The 17,819-nt window shown below is 39.9% G+C and overlaps 1 protein-coding gene across 1 annotated transcript in view; it reads left to right on the plus strand.

Annotated features, from left to right (window-relative positions):
• The window catches only part of SCAI (suppressor of cancer cell invasion), a gene marked incomplete at both ends in the record, with an annotated part of 30,477 nt that extends 14,480 nt beyond the window's left edge, over positions 1 to 15,997 (plus strand). The window contains 14 exons of the mRNA XM_079544538.1: positions 520 to 606; positions 1,184 to 1,282; positions 1,632 to 1,728; positions 3,081 to 3,179; positions 3,676 to 3,828; positions 4,459 to 4,560; positions 5,316 to 5,417; positions 6,049 to 6,127; positions 8,242 to 8,341; positions 8,777 to 8,858; positions 13,090 to 13,162; positions 14,304 to 14,477; positions 14,669 to 14,769; positions 15,851 to 15,997. Of these exons, the coding sequence (XP_079400664.1) occupies positions 520 to 606; positions 1,184 to 1,282; positions 1,632 to 1,728; positions 3,081 to 3,179; positions 3,676 to 3,828; positions 4,459 to 4,560; positions 5,316 to 5,417; positions 6,049 to 6,127; positions 8,242 to 8,341; positions 8,777 to 8,858; positions 13,090 to 13,162; positions 14,304 to 14,477; positions 14,669 to 14,769; positions 15,851 to 15,997 (1,495 nt within the window). The remainder of the gene's footprint in view (positions 1 to 519; positions 607 to 1,183; positions 1,283 to 1,631; positions 1,729 to 3,080; positions 3,180 to 3,675; positions 3,829 to 4,458; positions 4,561 to 5,315; positions 5,418 to 6,048; positions 6,128 to 8,241; positions 8,342 to 8,776; positions 8,859 to 13,089; positions 13,163 to 14,303; positions 14,478 to 14,668; positions 14,770 to 15,850) is intronic.
• Between the last annotated feature and the right edge of the window lie 1,822 nt (positions 15,998 to 17,819).

Raw genomic sequence — 17,819 nt, forward strand, 5'->3', positions numbered from 1 at the left:
AGGGAGGGAATAGTCACTTCCTGTGGTGCTCACAGTCTAATGAATTAAAATGTTACAGAGTTTTCAGTGCAACTTTTGTTTTTTGTAGAACAGAACCTTTTGCTCTACTTGAATGCATGCTGCTTTAATGTATTGCCAAGGAGAAGCTGGGATGATGGCTTCTGCAGTGCAGAACCTATCTAGAGTGGTGTGAAGTGTCTTGCTGCAGTGTGGGCTCTGATCTTTCACACCTCATGTTGGCTGTGTAGTTGAGTGTTCTGGGATTTGGTGACTTTTTTGTTTCGTGTATTTCATGCAACATACTTATGTCTAGCTCTCACAAGTTTTTTGCAACCTAAATGGCCATGTTCTGGTGTGCATATGCAATGCTATTGGCTCTGTGAGGAACTGCTTTTGGGAATACCACACCAGTAACAAAAGCTGAATTTGGCCCTACAGCGGCTCTTTGTCTTGTCTGGTGTGATGATCTGAGAAATTCTGGAATGCCTTTTAATCTTTCTTTTCTCTCTTGCGAAATAGACAAGTATTGGACAATCGGTATGGGTTGAAGCGGTGGCAAATTGGGGAAATTGCTTCCAAGATTGGGCAGCTCTATTACCATTATTAGTAAGTAAGCACAGAAAAGGATTCAGTAGGGAAATGCAGTGTTAGTGGCAGTTCCATGCTCGTTATGTGCATACTCAGTCAGGGGCATGCTGAGGTAGAAACGGATGTCAGTTGAGTCATGAGCTCTGAACGAGAGGCACTTGGGGCTGCATGGGGATGCTGCAGAGAAAGGCACCTTTGAGCCTGCTATGATATTCCTAGAGTCACATCCATACTGCCTAAGGACTTACCTCCCACCTCCAAGGTGTCTAAGTCTTCCACGTGTGCTGCATGTGGCTCTTGTGCAAAAGTGTGATGTACAAGTTTGGGAGCTTAATGTACCTTTAAACTCTTGAATTAACCTGTCACCTGTTCCTATGGGCACAAGATGGGCAGATTTTATTGTTATCAGAGAGTGAATCCAAGCTCTGAAATCTGTCTTCCCAGCATACAATAAGAATGAGTCTGGCTTACATAAAAAGTTACTTGAAGAGAGAGTTTTGCCATTGATGCACAAAAAGGTTAAGGGGGCAGGAAGGGAGGGTTTGGCACGGGTTTGCATCTGAAGCCCTGAGCTAATCTGATTCTTCCTCTACAGCTTGCGCACTTCTGAAACCAGCTATCTCAATGAAGCTTTCTCCTTCTATTCCGCGATCAGGCAGAGGTCATACTACTCCCAGGTTAACAAGGAAGACAGGTATATCTGAATGGATGCCCTTCTTTTTTTCTTTCCTAAGACCAGAATAGTTTATGTAAGTAGCAAGTAATTTGGAACATAGGATCATAACTGAGATGAAGTCAGTGTTGTTGGAGGAAGTTTCTTTTTTAACCCTTTTGCCATGATTAAATACCTTAGTATAAATAAGAGCTTTACAGGAAGACTGGAGGAACATTCTTATGTGGCCCTAGCTGGAAAGTTATTAGCCCCAAATTTCTGACATCTTGAGTCCTGCTCAGTTTTGGTGCTGGGACCTGGTATGCTGCGTTGTATGCTTTGCCTACCTGTGTTGTATTCTGATCTCTAATTTCTCTATGGTATTTTTCAGGCCTGAATTAGTGGTTAAGAAGCTGCGTTACTATGCAAGGTTTATAGTGGTTTGTCTCTTGCTCAACAAAATGGATGTTGTAAAGGACCTTGTAAAGGTATGTTAAAATGAGGGTAACGGTGATAAGAGTGGGAGGTCATTGGTTTTTTCAGGGCTTTTCTCCTAATTCAGAACTCAGTATCGTAGTCTATTTAACCTTAAATATCACTAATTAGATCTATGATATTTGATAGTGCTGCTATGTAGCTTTTCCTTTTTAATTTCTTTTGATTGTGAATTTGGATGCCACAGAAGGAAATGGTAATATGGATAGAACTGTGAAAAGATACCAGTACGACACGAACATTTGGTTCAAGAAGATGTAGTTGAAAATGAACTGTAAGATCCACGTTATTGATCTGAAAGTGTGGGAATCGTTCAGTGACTGTGAACACCTCTTCATTCCTGTAATTGATTGCAGACATTGATGAAGTCTCCCCCAGGAAGTCTTCGTGACGCTTCATTGCTGTGAAAGCCCATGTCTCCAAGTTTGATGCTGAGCTTATTTCTCTTCCCTTCCAAACTGCCATCACTCTGTCCCATGTCTAGGATACATCCTGAATATATTTTGCACCTCCCAAAGACCCATCAGAATGAAGCCTTGCTAAAGGATATAAATGTTACCATGAAATTAGAGAGGCTGGATCTGCATATGCCATTGCTATGGGAATAAAGTATTGAATAATTGTAAACTCAAGTCTTTGTACTGACCAGTGCTGGTCTTTATAATATATATGACATCCAACACAATGAATATCTTCTGTGAATCAGACATTTGATCAAACACTTGATGTATGAATAATTTGATAGTATTATTTGAACGCCAAGTGAAATATTCCAGTAGTTACTGCTGAGATTGAGAGCTACCCTTTAGTTGCCGTGAAGGAACAGTGTGCTTCTCCTAACAGTATGTGGCTCCCAAACCCCTCTGACAACCTTGCTGCAAGCAGCTTCTGGTTTTGACAGTTTTGTGTAGTTGCATTACTGTCTTTTTGTCTAAGCTCACTTGAATTAGTAGCAGCAATTAAAAAAAGCCACACAGTTCACTTTCGTAATGTATTTGAAGTTGTTTGTGAGATTAAATTTGAATCCTTGTTGTCCATAGGTTAAGGGAAAAACAAGCAACAAGGCTGTATGTGAATGTGATAGTTACACTTGAGACATTCCAGACACTGAGACCTGCTGAAAAGTAACTTGGCATTGCTGAAACCCACTGCAGCATTGGCACTTTGTCTCCTGAGGGAGCTTGTTTTGGCTGGCATGTTAGTCATAAGTGTGCTGCATCTGTTCTTGAGTAAAGTGACTCTTCTTCCATTCTTAAAGGCCAGCACAGCTAAGCACATTGTGAAGTTAGTGACAGTTAAGCTTTCAGTTTAGGAAGTAACTGAGCATTTGAACTTCTTAAATTAGGAGCTTTCAGATGAGATTGAAGACTACACTCATCGTTTTAATACTGAAGATCAGGTGGAGTGGAACCTGGTTCTTCAGGAAGTGGCAGCTTTTATTGAGGTGAGAATACCATTTCTTTCTGTCAGTTTAAGGTAAATTTTTCTGACTTCTTCACCAAAGTGTTCCTGTGACACCACCTCTGTGCTAAGCAGGTGTGCCATGTGGAAGGACTGTGTTGTTGCCCAATTAAATCATTGAAATGTGTTTACAGTAGTGTAGCAGTGACAGCTGTTCAAGTGCCTGAAAAGTCAGACCTGGTCATACAACGTAGTGAAGACAGAATTGTGAAGCTGAGACACGCTCAGTCACCTTTTTATTTCTGCTGCTGTGGAAGCCATTCCTATTTGCTCAAAGTTTTTCTTGTGCTCCAAGGTGCACTTTGATTGTTGGAGTGCCTTTCCTTAGTGGCTTTCATACAAACGTGGCAAACTAATTTTTAAAATCTGCATTATTTTTGAAAAGTTTGTGACTGAGAAGACGCTGTCTTCTCTATGTACAGTAAATGCAAACCTGTGTGCTCTGCTGAATTCCTAATTTGTTCTGGTTACCTTTTTAGGCAGACCCTGTAATGGTTTTAAATGACGACAACACCATTGTAATCACCTCCAACAGGCTTTCTGAAACTGGAGCTCCATTGCTGGAGCAGGGAATGATAGTGGGACAGCTTGCTCTTGCAGATGCACTGATTATTGGGAACTGCAATAACCAGGTAAAAGTAATCATGAAGTCTTAACTTGTATTGTTACAGCTCAAATTCTCTCCCTCTCAGCAATATCTCTTAATCACGGAGCAGAATATTTAGATTATTGCAGTAGAGGCTAGATACAATTGATTTTTCATAGAAGAGATTGTTCTTAGCAGTGTTCGTGCTTGAAGGGTCTCAACGGGACGTTTTGTTCCAGCTGCAGTTGCAACAGGAAAGGGCTTTCACGAGATTTTCAAAGGCTTGTTTTTTAGATGATGATGGTGGTGAAACTATGCAGACTTCGTTATCTCTGAACTCTTTTTACAGTAAACAGCAGAGCTGAATGTAAACTGGAGTTTGTGTATCTTCCAAATAGTGTCTAAATACAGAGTACATGGGGTATTCCATCACATGATTTGTGAACAAGTCAGAAAAGTCTAATTTGTGAATGCGGTAAACTGGGCTGGTAGAACTATAGTAAATAGACTTCGTCCTGTATGAGCTCCTCAAAGTCATTCACAGACTTTTGAGATTCAGAGATATATTGACAGAAAGTGGCGTGTGGGATGTAGTTGAGACTCTTGGATAATTCCAAAGAAAAACAGACTACTTCAGTTGTATCTGACAGAGCAAACCATTTGTCTCCTTTTGCAGGTGAAGTTCAGTGAATTGACAGTTGACATGTTCCGAATGCTACAAGCACTTGAAAGAGAACCAATGAATTTAGCTTCGCAGATGAACAAACCTGGAATGCAGGTGAGTTTTGTTTCAGTGACAAACTTAGCAGCAGGTTTTAACAGCTTGGAGGAGGGGAAGAAGAAAAGAAACTATCTGTACTGTCACTGTGCAGAGCCAGTTAGGAAGGCTGATGTAGCTCTTACCTGAAGTTGATGGAGGGTAGCTCAAATCTGTGGAGTTTGACTCAAGTAATGTGTCAAACACATTACCTTTGGTTTTATTTTCTTGGGGAAAAAATGTCAATAGTGGGTAAATTATTAGAAATGAACAGTTGGACATAATTTCACAAGTGGTTTACAGTAGTGTAGCCTGGGTACTTCTGAAGGAGTGTCTGTCCTTGTCCACGTATGCTCACCCATTGCTTTGCTTTCACTCTGGCAGTCATGGAGCCACGTAAGTTCATCATCTTGCTAACTGATATCAAAGTTAAATATCCCCTTCTGTGAAAGCAAAAAAACCCACCCGACTTTATCTGTAGGTAAAAATAAATAGCTAGATTTTAATTTTTTAATTTAGACAGGGAACTTGTTTTCCATTGTTATTGTGGATTGTGCTTTAGAGAGGATGTTGTAGATAACAGAGTGAGGGACCATGTGAAGTTCTGCTGCTAATACTTTACATCATACTTTACTGTATAGGAAATGCTGCATGGGCAAGCCATTTCAGTGGGAAATACGTTGAAAATAAACATTGTAATAAGCAGAAATTTAGAGGGTAATGAAGCTGCTTTGTAAATATAAAGTTATTTTTTAAATTTATTTGTTTTTCAATAGGAGTCAACAGAGAAACCAGCCAGGCGAGAAAACCCTCATAAATACCTGCTTTATAAACCAACTTTTAGCCAGCTGTACACATTTTTAGCAGCATCATTTAAGGTTTGTGAAATCAGTGAATTTTGGTCCCCCACTTGCTCAGCCTTTTGCAGAATTTAAAAGCTTCTGCTTTGTCATATGGACTGTCCTTAGATGGGATGAAAAGAGGCTTATTTTCCAAGTCTGTGTGGGAGCCTGGATGTGTTGCTTTTGTTGTTCAGCTGGGAATTCAGGGGAGAGGCAGGTGTTACACACACTGGAGTATTCAGACATAAAAAAAAATTCCTGTCAGAATGTAAATAGTTTGGGAGTTAGCTCACATGCATCCTGAAAGCTTGGGGTTTCCATATCTTGGAAAGCCTCAGTTCTGGGTTGTTTAGTAACAGGTTCTATGTGGAAGCAAATCTTATTTTTTTTTTAAACTGCTGTTTGAACTTCTAAGATCAGCCTGCAGGTCTGCATGGAAACAAACAAACACAACAGTATTGATATCATTGCTTTACATTTTTGTCTGTATGCTCGCCTGCTTAAAGGGGTGTACGTAGTGGAGAGTGGTATATACTCCTAAGAAGAAAAGCATGAAGGACAGCTGGGAGTGGGAGCAGTGCGTTCTTCAATGATAATGCTTTTATTAATCTAATGGTTGAGTGTTTTGCGTTTCTCCCCTTGCCACTCTTCTGTCTGTGAATTTCAGGAGCTGCCTGCAAACAGCGTGCTGCTGATCTACCTGTCTGCCACGGGCGTGTTCCCATCAGGTCGTTCGGATAGTGAAGGTACAATAAAGGAATGCTCCCTGTCATGAACAGGGCTTGAATTCTCTTTGTGTTCCAGGACAAGTGATCAAGAAAGATGTCACAAAGCTCCTTGTAAAAGACAAGTTGATTTTATTCTACTGTTTACTTAGATAAGTCTTTTCTTTGCACAAGCAGTAGATAATTCTCTGTGTTTAAATTAGTGTGCATTAACCTGGGACCTTTTTAAAGGACATCGCCAGTTTTTGATGCATCTGAAGTATCAAAAGTTTTACCAATTTTGAAGACCACATGGCTCAAAGGATGCATCCGTGCAAACGTTATAAAATAGCTAACTGGCACTTTGTGATTCTTTCAAATCTCTAGTACTGTGAGAGCATACAGTCAGGATGGGTGCTAAAAGGGCTGAAGTGTCTGCACGGACTGTTCTATTTGCATACTTGTTAATGTGACAATTCAAGCCTTTTCATGATTTTTTGACTATTCCCCTCACCTCATCCTCCTGTTCTTTGGAATTTAGCAGAACATTTGGATGGAGCTGCAATGTAAAAGCTGAAAATTAGTTGGCTGAAGCAAACACAGTCAAAAGATCCACTTATATTTTTATAATTTAAGGAAAAAAGTGTTTTTAACATCCTAAATATTGTACACACCTCATCTGATTGAGACTTGCATTCCTTTATGAGATGCATGCCTTGTCCGTTCCCATGCATGATTTATAGATCTCTCAAAATGTTAAAGGTTAAAAAAAAAAATCCCTGTCAAATTTTGATTGTGGCAGTGATTTTTTTTTTTAAATGTTTTTAACATTTTACTTTTTGCTATGACTGTTGCTGGGTTCTAGCTGATCTGTTCTGTTCAGCTTGTGTTATGTTCACTTCACTGCATGTATTATTTCAGTTCAGTACTTTACCATTTACTTTGCCATTAGAGCTCTGTCTTCCGAAAAGCTGCATAATCAGACTTAAATTTTTATGAAATGAATCTCATTACAACGGCATTCTTTTAATAAGGTGATGCAGTCTGCATGGACCCCCCCAAAAATTCCACCTTATTAAAAGAAAGAGCAGTGCAAGTTGCACTGTCAGTTGCCTGTAAGCCATTTGTTCTTGACAGGTCACATGTGAGACATTTCTAACAGTGCTAAATTAATGTATGTTCTGTTCCTAGTTTTGTAGCCCCAGAGTTTTCTTTGAAATGGAAAAGTGTCCTATGTAGCCAATCCTGAAAAGGTTGCAGTTGGTGGCCAAATGTGAGTCGACCAACTCTGCAACTGTATAGCAGTATTAGGAAACCCTAATACTGTCTTGAGCTAAAGTTAGTGATGCTTCATACTCATATCAATGGCAGAAATATTTCTTGGTATCCCAAGCGCGTTGATTTTTTTATGTAGGAATTGGTGTTTTTCAGCCATTCCTTTCACTTTTGCTCTCGAACAGACTGGCAGGTAGCTCAGTTGTGTGAGCTTAGCAGAACCTTTCTTTAGGTTACTTAGGAGCACATGTCCAGCTATGTGCATTTAAGAACTGTGAATTCTGTATTTGAAGTATTAAAAATGAATCTTTGCTGCAGATTGGAGACCTGTTTAAAATGTTTTGTCCTTTCTGGAATACTGAAATTCATTCTTTGAACATTTTCTTCTCTTCGCAGTGCACTTATTGCAGATGTTATATCAATTCTGAGAGGCTAAAGGGGTTGATTGATTTAACATTAGTTTTTAGTGAGATTCTGGTTGTAGGATATACTAGCTTATGCAGACATTTATCGAAGGTATTAATTGTTCTCTACAAAATAAGTAATGAGTTTTAATCTTTTGCTATCTAGTGTAATGAGAGCTGGTATCTGGATTTTTTTGTGTTATATCTGTGGATAAATAGTGAATGAAGAAATTAGAAAATATGATGTTGCATTTTTCTTCTATTTTGATAGATGACCAAACTACTGAATATGAGTTACATTGACTATGTAGCCAGTAAATACTCCACGTTCCTCCATTTTCTCCCTACAACTATAGTAGCTCAGATTCACTTTGTTTCTGGGATTTTTGGTTGCTTCCTCCTTTTCCTGTGTTCATTAAGTTCTTAACAGAGCTTCGTTACAGCTGTTAATTTCAAATTTCTTTTTGCCCTCTGCAGGTCCATATGATTTCGGGGGTGTTCTGACAAATAGTAACCGGGATGTTATAAATGGAGATGCTATCCACAAGCGAAACCAATCTTACAAGGAGATGCATTGGTAAGTTTTATGAGTGTGACAATTACAAACACATTCAGTTCATGGCAGGACATCATAAATGTAGATTGGCTTGAACTTCACCAATTGTAAATGACTGTGCAATTCTAAATGACAATTTAAGCATGGGAAGTATTACTGTGACTTAAGGTAAATTCTTTATTACTGGGAAGTTTCAAGTTAATGGATGATTAGTTCTCAAGAAGACAAACATCTCTACATCTCTTGTTAGGAAAGAACTAACAATTCCTGTAATCCATGTTACAGAGAATACCCAGTTAGTTTTGCAGTTACTTTCTCAGGGTGAATCTGAAGATTGAGGCAAGAGGGAACTGATGTCTTTTTGTGTGGACATGAGCAGCTGTGTTTGAGAAACTCGTGCCCTGTCACAGCTTCGTAGCAATCCTAGTGCTCTGTGAAGCATCTTTCTCTTTTCAGCCTTCACCCTGGGGATCTCTACCCTTTCACAAGAAAGCCACTTTTTATCATTGTGGATTCTTCGAACAGTGTGGCCTATAAGGTAAGGCTCTTGGAGACAGCTATTTACATGATAGGATACAGTGTCAACCCCTAGTTAGCTTACACTTTTAACAGGATATTTTTTTAAACACTTTGTATTCAGTCTTTCTTTTCTTTTGAGGTTGTGCATGCTAGTCAGGATCTGATCCTATGAATAGGAACAAGAAGGAGAAGCACATGAACAGCCGCTCATTGGAAAGTAATAAATCCTCCTGGAGGGAATAAAAGTTCAAGATTTCCAAGATCTCTGGTGGGAGGTTTATTTTTGTTATATACCAAAGACAAAGCTTGGTGTGTGTGTGCATGGGGGAGGGCACTAATTAATCTGCTTTTTTTTTCCAGTCATCCAGCACTCAGTTGCCTTTAACCACCAGAAACAAATCAAAGCATTGAGACCAATCTTTTAAAACATGGGGTGTCTGTGTCTGTAAAGTATCTCAACCAAAGAAATAACAAGACTCAAGTTAGCATCCGCTGTTACTGTAGAGTGATGTATTCTTGGACAATGAGTCTCCTTCTAGGGTGCTATCAACTCAAAATAGAATTACTCCATGCCAAATCATATTTGGGAATCTGCAGTTCGGGTAATAAAAAAGCAGGCATTTGCAATCTGAGTTGGCTATTGCATCTGGAGAGCATTATGACACTTATTTCAGTCATGAATTAGATATTATGAATGTGCTATATCTGGGGAAAGTGCCACTTCCTTATGTCTTGCTTTTTATAGCTCCATTATTTGCAGTGAGAAAAGTGAACATTCACAGCTGTGTTTCTGAGGCGGAGTAGGGACGTCTAGTGGCCAGATGAACTTGTTTCCGTATCCACAGCCTGCATCGTTTGTTTTAAAGGCTTGTGTTGGCTAATGAGTTATTAAATTAGTGACTAGGTGATTCGGAATTGTTCTGTATTGAGCCATGTAATTCTTACCTAACAGTCTTAGAAGTGATCTGGCCTCTCTGTAGAGTGTTGTTCGTGGCATTGTAGCGCATTTCAGAGGGCTTTTTAACCACTGCTGTGTTTAACTTCACCACGCTAGCTTGCAGCATAAATTTGTTTTTTATTAAATCTCTTCTCCATTTAAAGGGAGAGAAATGTAATTAGAGTGCTTTACTCTGAGAAGAGAGTGTGGTGGAGATTCATTTTTCTCTGCTCTTTCTTGACATTGATTCCTATATAGTTGTTTTGTTTTCTTTTCAACTGAAGGGCAGTGACAGAATTCTCAGTCTCAGTATTTCCTAGCCCTTGTAAATTCCTGTCTGTTGTTCTGCATGTGCTTACGTGCTTGGTTTCATGTAGCAGAATATCTTAACAGTGCTGTCCTGCAGATATTCCCTCGGTGTGTTACAAGGTGTTTTGTAGACTTAAGCACTGGCACAAAGAGGTTCTGTGCAATTCTGTGGAAAGCTGAGGTCAGTGTACTGACTTTTTTTCTACACAGTCACTGTGATCTTTTCTGACAAGACAGCAGCTATCCTGACATTTAAATGTCACGACTGGCAGCACCAGCAGTAACAGCAACTGCTCACGCTTCCTCTTCTAAAATCCACTTCTGATCTCCTGTGTGCACTCCCATCCTCACAACCTTCCTTGAAGGTTTGAATAGTGATGGCTGAAAGTACGTCCTGCCCACTTTGTCAGACAATCAGCACTTACTTGATTGTGTATTTACTTCCCTGTATATTTAACTGAAAGTGGAAGATAACCGCAGATCAAGCACATCCATTTGAAGCTTTTTAAAATTTATTTATTTTGAACCTCAACTGAAATACAGATGGCTGCGTTCTTGAAGGTTCCCACTGTATATGTAGATGAAATAATATTTTAAAATCACTACTTTCAGGTAGCTGTGGTTGTGTGCGATTACAGTCAAATGCAGAGTCTTAAAGAGTATCGCTCCAGCCAGAAAGAATGCAAGGCCTTTGCCAGTGATGTGACATAACCCTCAATTTAGCAGAGCTTACGTGTGAGATGACCTCTTTTGGAGATCACAGGTTGTTCTCTTTTGGTAAGAAATGTTTATGAGATGTGAAATGTGTTTTTAAAAGCTGCACTTCTGTTGAGAAGCTTGAATACTGAAGTAAAAAAAAAGAGCCAATTTTGAACCAAAAGTGTGGCTTATCCTTTTTGGAGTTGTCCATGCACTGAAAGGCAGGGCATTTCCTTATCTAGACCTGCTGTCAGCAGTTCTCCTGTTTTTTGTGGTGCACGGTGTGGTCCTCCCCTGAGCCATGGCTGTTACCTGCTCCTTTTCCTTTGCTGTGTGCTTGAACACGACTCTTCCCTGTGGAATTCAGGAGCTGAGGTGGTGGAAAGTGAATCCTGGTGTTCGCTTGGGCTGTGGTTAGCAGCTGTGTCTGGGCGAGAGCTGAGACAGGTGCCTGGAATCTTGAGACTCTCATTCTCCTGGACCCACAGTTTAGATGTAGCAGCTGGTAGAAGAAGCAGCAGCCATCTTCCGAAGAGTTCTATTTTAGGGTAAACTGGGTAGTTTTTCCCATTGTAGGACTTAGCAGTTATAATGACCTAACCACCTGGCACATTTAGAATCCATACTGTTCACAGATGCTGTCAAGGAACAATGCCCTTCTTGAGATGTGTGAGACTGACCCTTGGTTTTACTTTATGGCTGTAGGCAATGTCTAATAGCAGTATTCATTTTACTGAGGGAACATGTCAGAAATCTACACGACATTACACTTGGTCTTAGCCAAAAGCCAAGAAGTGATGTGGCCCTGCCTATGGCAGGGGGTTGGAGATTCATGATCCTTGAGGTCCCTTCCAACCCGGGCCATTCTGTGATTCTGTGAAATCTATGTTGGCCTCTGACTGAGTGATAGAAGATTGAGTTCAACATGTGAATCTGCTCATGAATACTGAGCACGCATGTTGAGAATGTGTGACCTGCCAGCCCCTATTCATCAAAACTGTCAGTGTCTGAAGTGACTCCTGAATTTTTGAATGTTTATTTATCATTCAGTATTGCTAACTGCTGAGCTGGCTGCAGATAGCGTCTTCATGATTGTAGTTTTTGTTTCTACATTAGAGACTGAACCTTAATATCTAGCATTATAAATCTCCATCAGGATCTTGTTGAAATAAAGGGATTTCTAGGACTAGTGAGCACTCTGTCAGGTACGTGTAGTATTTTATTTTCTTTGGACTGGATTCTTATCTTTAGCAGACTTGGATGAAATTATTTGGTGAAACTAATTTAACTGAAATATGCTGCCTGGAAAGGAATGTTACAAGTGAATTATGCAGAAACCAGGAAGAATTAAAAAATTGTCTTTTTGATGATTTTGCACAAGCAAGTGCTTGTGGTGATTTACGCCTGACATCCATCCTGCCAGTTTTAAGAATATAATCTGCAGAAGCGTGTGTTGCGCTTCAGCTCTGGGTGCATAAGGAGGAATGTAGACATAAACATTTACATTTTCTCTGCATTTGCAAGCCTGCACTTTTAAGAAAGCTGTTGCTGACAAGACAGATGACAGGTAATGTGGGGAAGTTCATTGCGCGTTTCTTTAGTGGTAATCATTATTGCCAGTTAATATGCCTGTTAGATACATAATAAGATTATTACCAGGTGAATGGTAGTGAAACAAGACAAAGACGTCTTTTAAGGTTTCTGGAGGAATTTGTGTGCAACAGAACACCAGTGCAATCCTTAAAATGCTGGTAGAAGGTCTGTTGAATAGATATTTTACAACGTGGCTTCCATACAGCAGATGTTAAGGTTGTGACCTGCTTGTTTTAAAGTGAACAGATTTTAGAATTTTTCTCCATTGGGCTCTTCTGTTTCATCAGGCAGAGTTCTTCTGGAAAGAAAAGCGTAAAGAAAGCACTTTAATGGGATAATTTTGTTGGTATTGAGGAGAAACACTACATCTTTTTTGACCTTAATGCCATTGGCTTTCATTGCTATTGCAGGATATCCTTCTTGTTTGTTTGTTTTGCCTATTAACGAAAGCCATATTTCCATGAAATTAGTGTCTGCTATCAGTTGTAGTGAAATGAGAGGATTAAGCAGCCTTAAAAATATAATGGATTATATCTCTTCTGTGCTGTGAGCTAGAAGTAAGTCAGTTTCTCAGTTTTACAACCAATCTTAACTGTGTGGCAGTTAAGTTAGCGTGTTCTATGTCCTGAGTATTCTTTGTACCCTTAACCTGTAGAATATTCAAAAGCAAGCAGAGTAACAATCAATACTGCTAAATTCTTATCTGTTACAGAATTTCACCAACTTATTTGGACAACCATTGGTGTGCTTGCTTTCTCCAACAGCATATCCAAAAGCGTTACAAGGTATAGTATAAAGTATAGTATGGTGTTTTCTAGCACAGTGCTGGGATTCTTATTGTATTTTTATTATTGCTGTTATTATTAGCACTTGAGATAGATTTATTAGTACCCAAAGGTCAGCAGAATGCATTAAGGTGTCAGCTTTTAAATGTCAAATCTGAAGCAAAATCCTCTCATATCTGGTTCTGATTTAGAGGGTAGCTTTAGGAAAACTTGGATTTGCATTGTCTGAGAAGGTGGGTCTATAGCAGGATCAGGAGAAGAAACATCATTTTTCTGTCCACGTGATTATGATAAAATAATAACTATTCTCCTACAGGAAAGAAGGGGACAGACTCTTTAGCAGGGGCTGAGGTGATAGAACAAGGGGAAATGGTTTCAAGCTCAAAGAGGTTAGATAAAAGGAAAAGATCTTTTACAGTGAGGGTGGTAAAGCGCTGGAACAGGTCGCCCAGTGATGTGGTGGATGCTTCGTCCCTGGAGACTTGAAAGGTGAGGCTGGATAAGGCCCTGGGCAACCTGATCTAGCTGTGGTGTCCCTGTTCATTGCAGGGAGTTGGACTGGATGGCCTACAGAGGTTCCTTCCAACTTAAAGCTTTCTATGATTCTATGATTCTATTTAAAATTTCCTTATCGGAATTTGCCATATTAAGGTTACTATTCACCACAAAGACAAGTATGAGCATCTAGCTTAAGCTATGTAGAGAAGTGTTAGGCAAGCATCATGAGCAAATGTGCAAGAAGCAGACACTTTTCATTAGTTTCAGAACTAGTTCTGCTATTTAGCAGAAACTTAAGTAGAAAGCAAGTGTTGTAATAATTAATTCAATTTAAATGGACTTTGAAAAATAGAGCTGAATTCTTTATCAACTATTAGATGCTTGTGTGATGTTCACTGATCAGTCAGGAACGTCTTGCTGTTGTTGTGAGGGTGTGGTATGGTGCACTGGAGTACAGTACAGAGCCTGGCACTGGGGCTGTTAGGGTCTGTGCTCATGTGCTGCCTTGGGCAGACAGGTTACGAAAGCACGTGAAGCTAACAAACTGCTGTTGGAGAATGCAGTGGGTGAGCAGCTTCATTCTGAGGCAAGGACAGCTTTTCTGCTTTATGAGCCAAATGTATCTCTGTCTATTGATTTTTAGATCAGTCTCAGCGGGGCAGCCTCTTCACACTCTTTCTGAACAATCCTTTAATGGCATTCCTGTTTGTCTCTGGATTATCAAGCATGCGCAGAGGGCTGTGGGAGAAGTGTCAGGATTATCTTAGGAAAATCAATCGAGACATCGCGCAGCTGCTGACCCACTCCCGCTCCATAGGTACGTGCCGCGGACTTGCGGTGGAGACGTGGTGCAATTCAGGTGATGCTGTTTTCTGCTGCTCGGCCTTTCCAAGGGACAGAGTAGCAAACGAGGAGGGAGGAGGCAAGCAAGTATTTGTGGCTTCCTCAGGTCTTATTTTTAAAGCCTTTCTGAATTGATTCTGTTTGTTGCCTTTTTTTTTTTTATAGATCAATCCTTTCTTCAGTTTTTTGGGGATGAATTTCTTCGTTTGCTTCTAACAAGATTTATCTTCTGTTCAGCTACTATGAGGATGCACAAAATTTTCCGGGTATGCAGAGATATCTGTGCCTTTGTGAGAATGACAGTTGAGTGCTTATAGAACTGCAGGATGGAAGGGCCTAATGGCTAAACATATAGTTGTGACCTCAGAAAGAGAGCTGATATTCACGTGCTAATGCCTTTAGCTTGTATTGAATTTGTGTCTTTGTACCTCTCCACACACATGAAGCCTTTGTCTTGCTTCATTCTTAATATTTTACATAAGTAGCAGATGTTCTGAGTCACTCTAAACAGCTTTGTCTGGTAGAAAAAATTCCTTTTGATAGTGAGAACTATTATTTCTACACAGCTAAAGAGGTGTAGAACAAGAATATGAGAGGAAAGTAGAAAGGATTTGGAACTTCATTGCTGGAATGTATTCTAACATGGATTGGAGTTTGAAAGGTGTTTGAAGTTCTAATGAGTAAACTAAGCAGGAAGATGGTATTTTCCCTCCCTGCTGGTTAATATTGTACCAACAATGAAATCCTGCTTCTGGATCTGCACCATTCTATATTTCTGTCTGTTGGCAAATCAACTGCCTACTCTATTTTTAAACATTACAGAATAAAAAAAGTCAAAACACAGGAAGTATACAGCATTCATCTCATGTAACTCATGTAACAGATATCTCGTAGCTTTCCAAACCGAAGTTAGCTGCTAGGCTTCCTGGAGAAAAATAGGTCATCTGTGAGTGGGGATGGATTGGTCCCTTTAGGATGGGAGAAATCTCCCAGTGGAGATGCTGAAGTGTCTACAGTGTCAAGAAATAAACTCTGGGCTATTAGGTAAGTATAGGTCAGGTTGGGTTTTTTTGTTTTGTTTTTTGTTTTAATCTTTGTCATTGTTTTATATGGCAAAGCTTTTATGAATGTATGATTTAACCGTCTTAGACGAACGGGGGTTTGTAGAGCCACTCTGAGGTAATGGAAAACTGGAAGTGGCGTCATTTCTGATGGAAACTTTTCTCTCTCTGGCAGGCTAAACAGATTGGGTTATCTCTTATGTGAAATTGGACTTGTGCAGTCTTCTTCTGAAAAGCTATAAAAAAAAAAAGTCTGATTCTTTTTGTTTTCACTGTCATCTAGCAGGAAACACGGAATTATCCAGAATCTTACCCTCAGCTGCCAAGAGATGAAACGGTGGAGAACCCTCACCTCCAAAAGCACATTTTGGAGCTGGCTTCCATACTGGATGTTAGAAATGTTTTCCTGGAAAACACTCTTGACGACTATTGAGAAAAACTGTCTTACTGCAAAGGGGTTTCCCTGGCCACAGATTTTGAATGGTGCAGTTTTCTAATGTGAAAATCATAAAAGGAAGTACTTGATTTTATTTTTAAACTTAGGACCATTATTTTAAAAAGTAATAATAAACAGCTGTTAGGTTAGCTGTTCCATTCTGTATGGGGGGGTCAATTTTATAAGAAGTTTTCATGTCTTTTAAATGTTAAACTAAAGAATTGCTAGAGGTTTATTTCTGGTCTTGTGGCTGTCAACCACATTTCCAACAGCTGATCCTAAGCATAGAAGTATTATTGGTTACCTTTATCCCACATTTGTGGAAATCCTTTATTTTTATACAATTTTAAGAAATTGGAAAAAAATTGATAGAAAAATGATATTTTGTCCCCGAAGAGTCTGGATTTGAAATGATAAAGATGGAACCACCCAGTGCAAGCCAACAATAGCAATAAAACAAAGTCCTTCATAACCAATATATTTTTTCAGTCTTAGGCAAGTAAGTAGACAAAACTGTGGAAGATTAACTTGCATTTGGAGACAACGAGTTTGAAATGAAGTTGTAAAGAAAGTTAATGCTCCCTACAGATTTGACACAGCAATGTCATGTATAAACTCTGAACTGCTGGCCAAGGACACAATTTCCCCTCTGTCTGATGGGATACGTGGTTAGCAGTTAGTGAATTAAAAACTAAGAAAGCTAGCACCCCTCTCTCACTGTAATAAGGATCATCTTGCCATTTTTGTTGCTGCCACAGTTTTCTAGGAGATAGCATTCTTCATTGTGAGCCACTAGTCAGATATTCTTTAATTTCCAGCAGGTTTTATCTTCCTTTCTTTGTGTGGATGAAATGTGTGGCTCCCACAGTGTTACCATTCCCTGACTGGAGTTGAAAGAATGCCCCATGAGTGCTGAATACAAGCCCTTCCTATCCCCCATTTATTAGACCAACCTGTGCTGGAGCTGTGCCCTGAGAGAGAGATGCCAGTGTTCCTCTCATGAGTTAAAGTGTGGATCCTGCCAGTAGGAGAGGTTGTGGTTGTGTTTGGTAGCCCTGTAGTATCCCTCAGCCTAGGGATCTTAAGGAGTGCAACAGCCTCTGCAAAGGCTCTTTCTGGAGAAAAGTGCTTGCCTGACTCTCTTAGACTGTACTGCCTTCTTTGCAGAGCTCGAGGACCTTTTGCAACTCCTGGTAGTAACGGTTTGAGCAGGGGGAAGGAAGTGAAAATATTTTAATTAAATGAGTTTATGTTCACTGTTCCGTGTACTAGAAAGGCAGTGGAAGAATGAGTACGATCAGCGCTTTTATGTTGAACCTCAGCCATGTCTCCATTTCTGCTGGGGGAAAAAAATGCAAAATTTGGTGGCTACCATAGTTATCACAGTAGAGCTGTTTGCAAGTGTTGTCATACAAGGTGTGATCTTCTCAGCTGGAATAGTGGAGGGCAGCAGTTCAGCACTGATGAGCCTTCGTTCAGTTCAGTGCTATGTTCTTCGTGGGTAGCATGGTGTGGCACACCAGGAATTGCTCGACTGAAGGTGGGAAGTTGCTGTGACGGTCCTCTCTATCTGGGATGCAGCTGATGCCACCCATTCTTTAATTTCTAAAGTGAAAAAAAAAAAAAAAAGAAAAAAGTCAAAAAAAAGAAAAAAAAAATAGTAGTGTTTGTTCTAAGCAGTCTTGAAGCTGTTGTGTTGGGCCCCCACCACTTGGTGCTGTTCTTTGGACTTTGGCAGGACTTTGTTACATGGGATATGGAGTTTATTTTGAAGAGTGTGTGTCTGTGTGTGTGCATGTGTATTCTAGGCGTCTGTGTG

This window comes from Tetrao urogallus (assembly GCF_951394365.1).
Source record: "Tetrao urogallus genome assembly, chromosome: 19".
NCBI lineage: Eukaryota > Metazoa > Chordata > Aves > Galliformes > Phasianidae > Tetrao > Tetrao urogallus.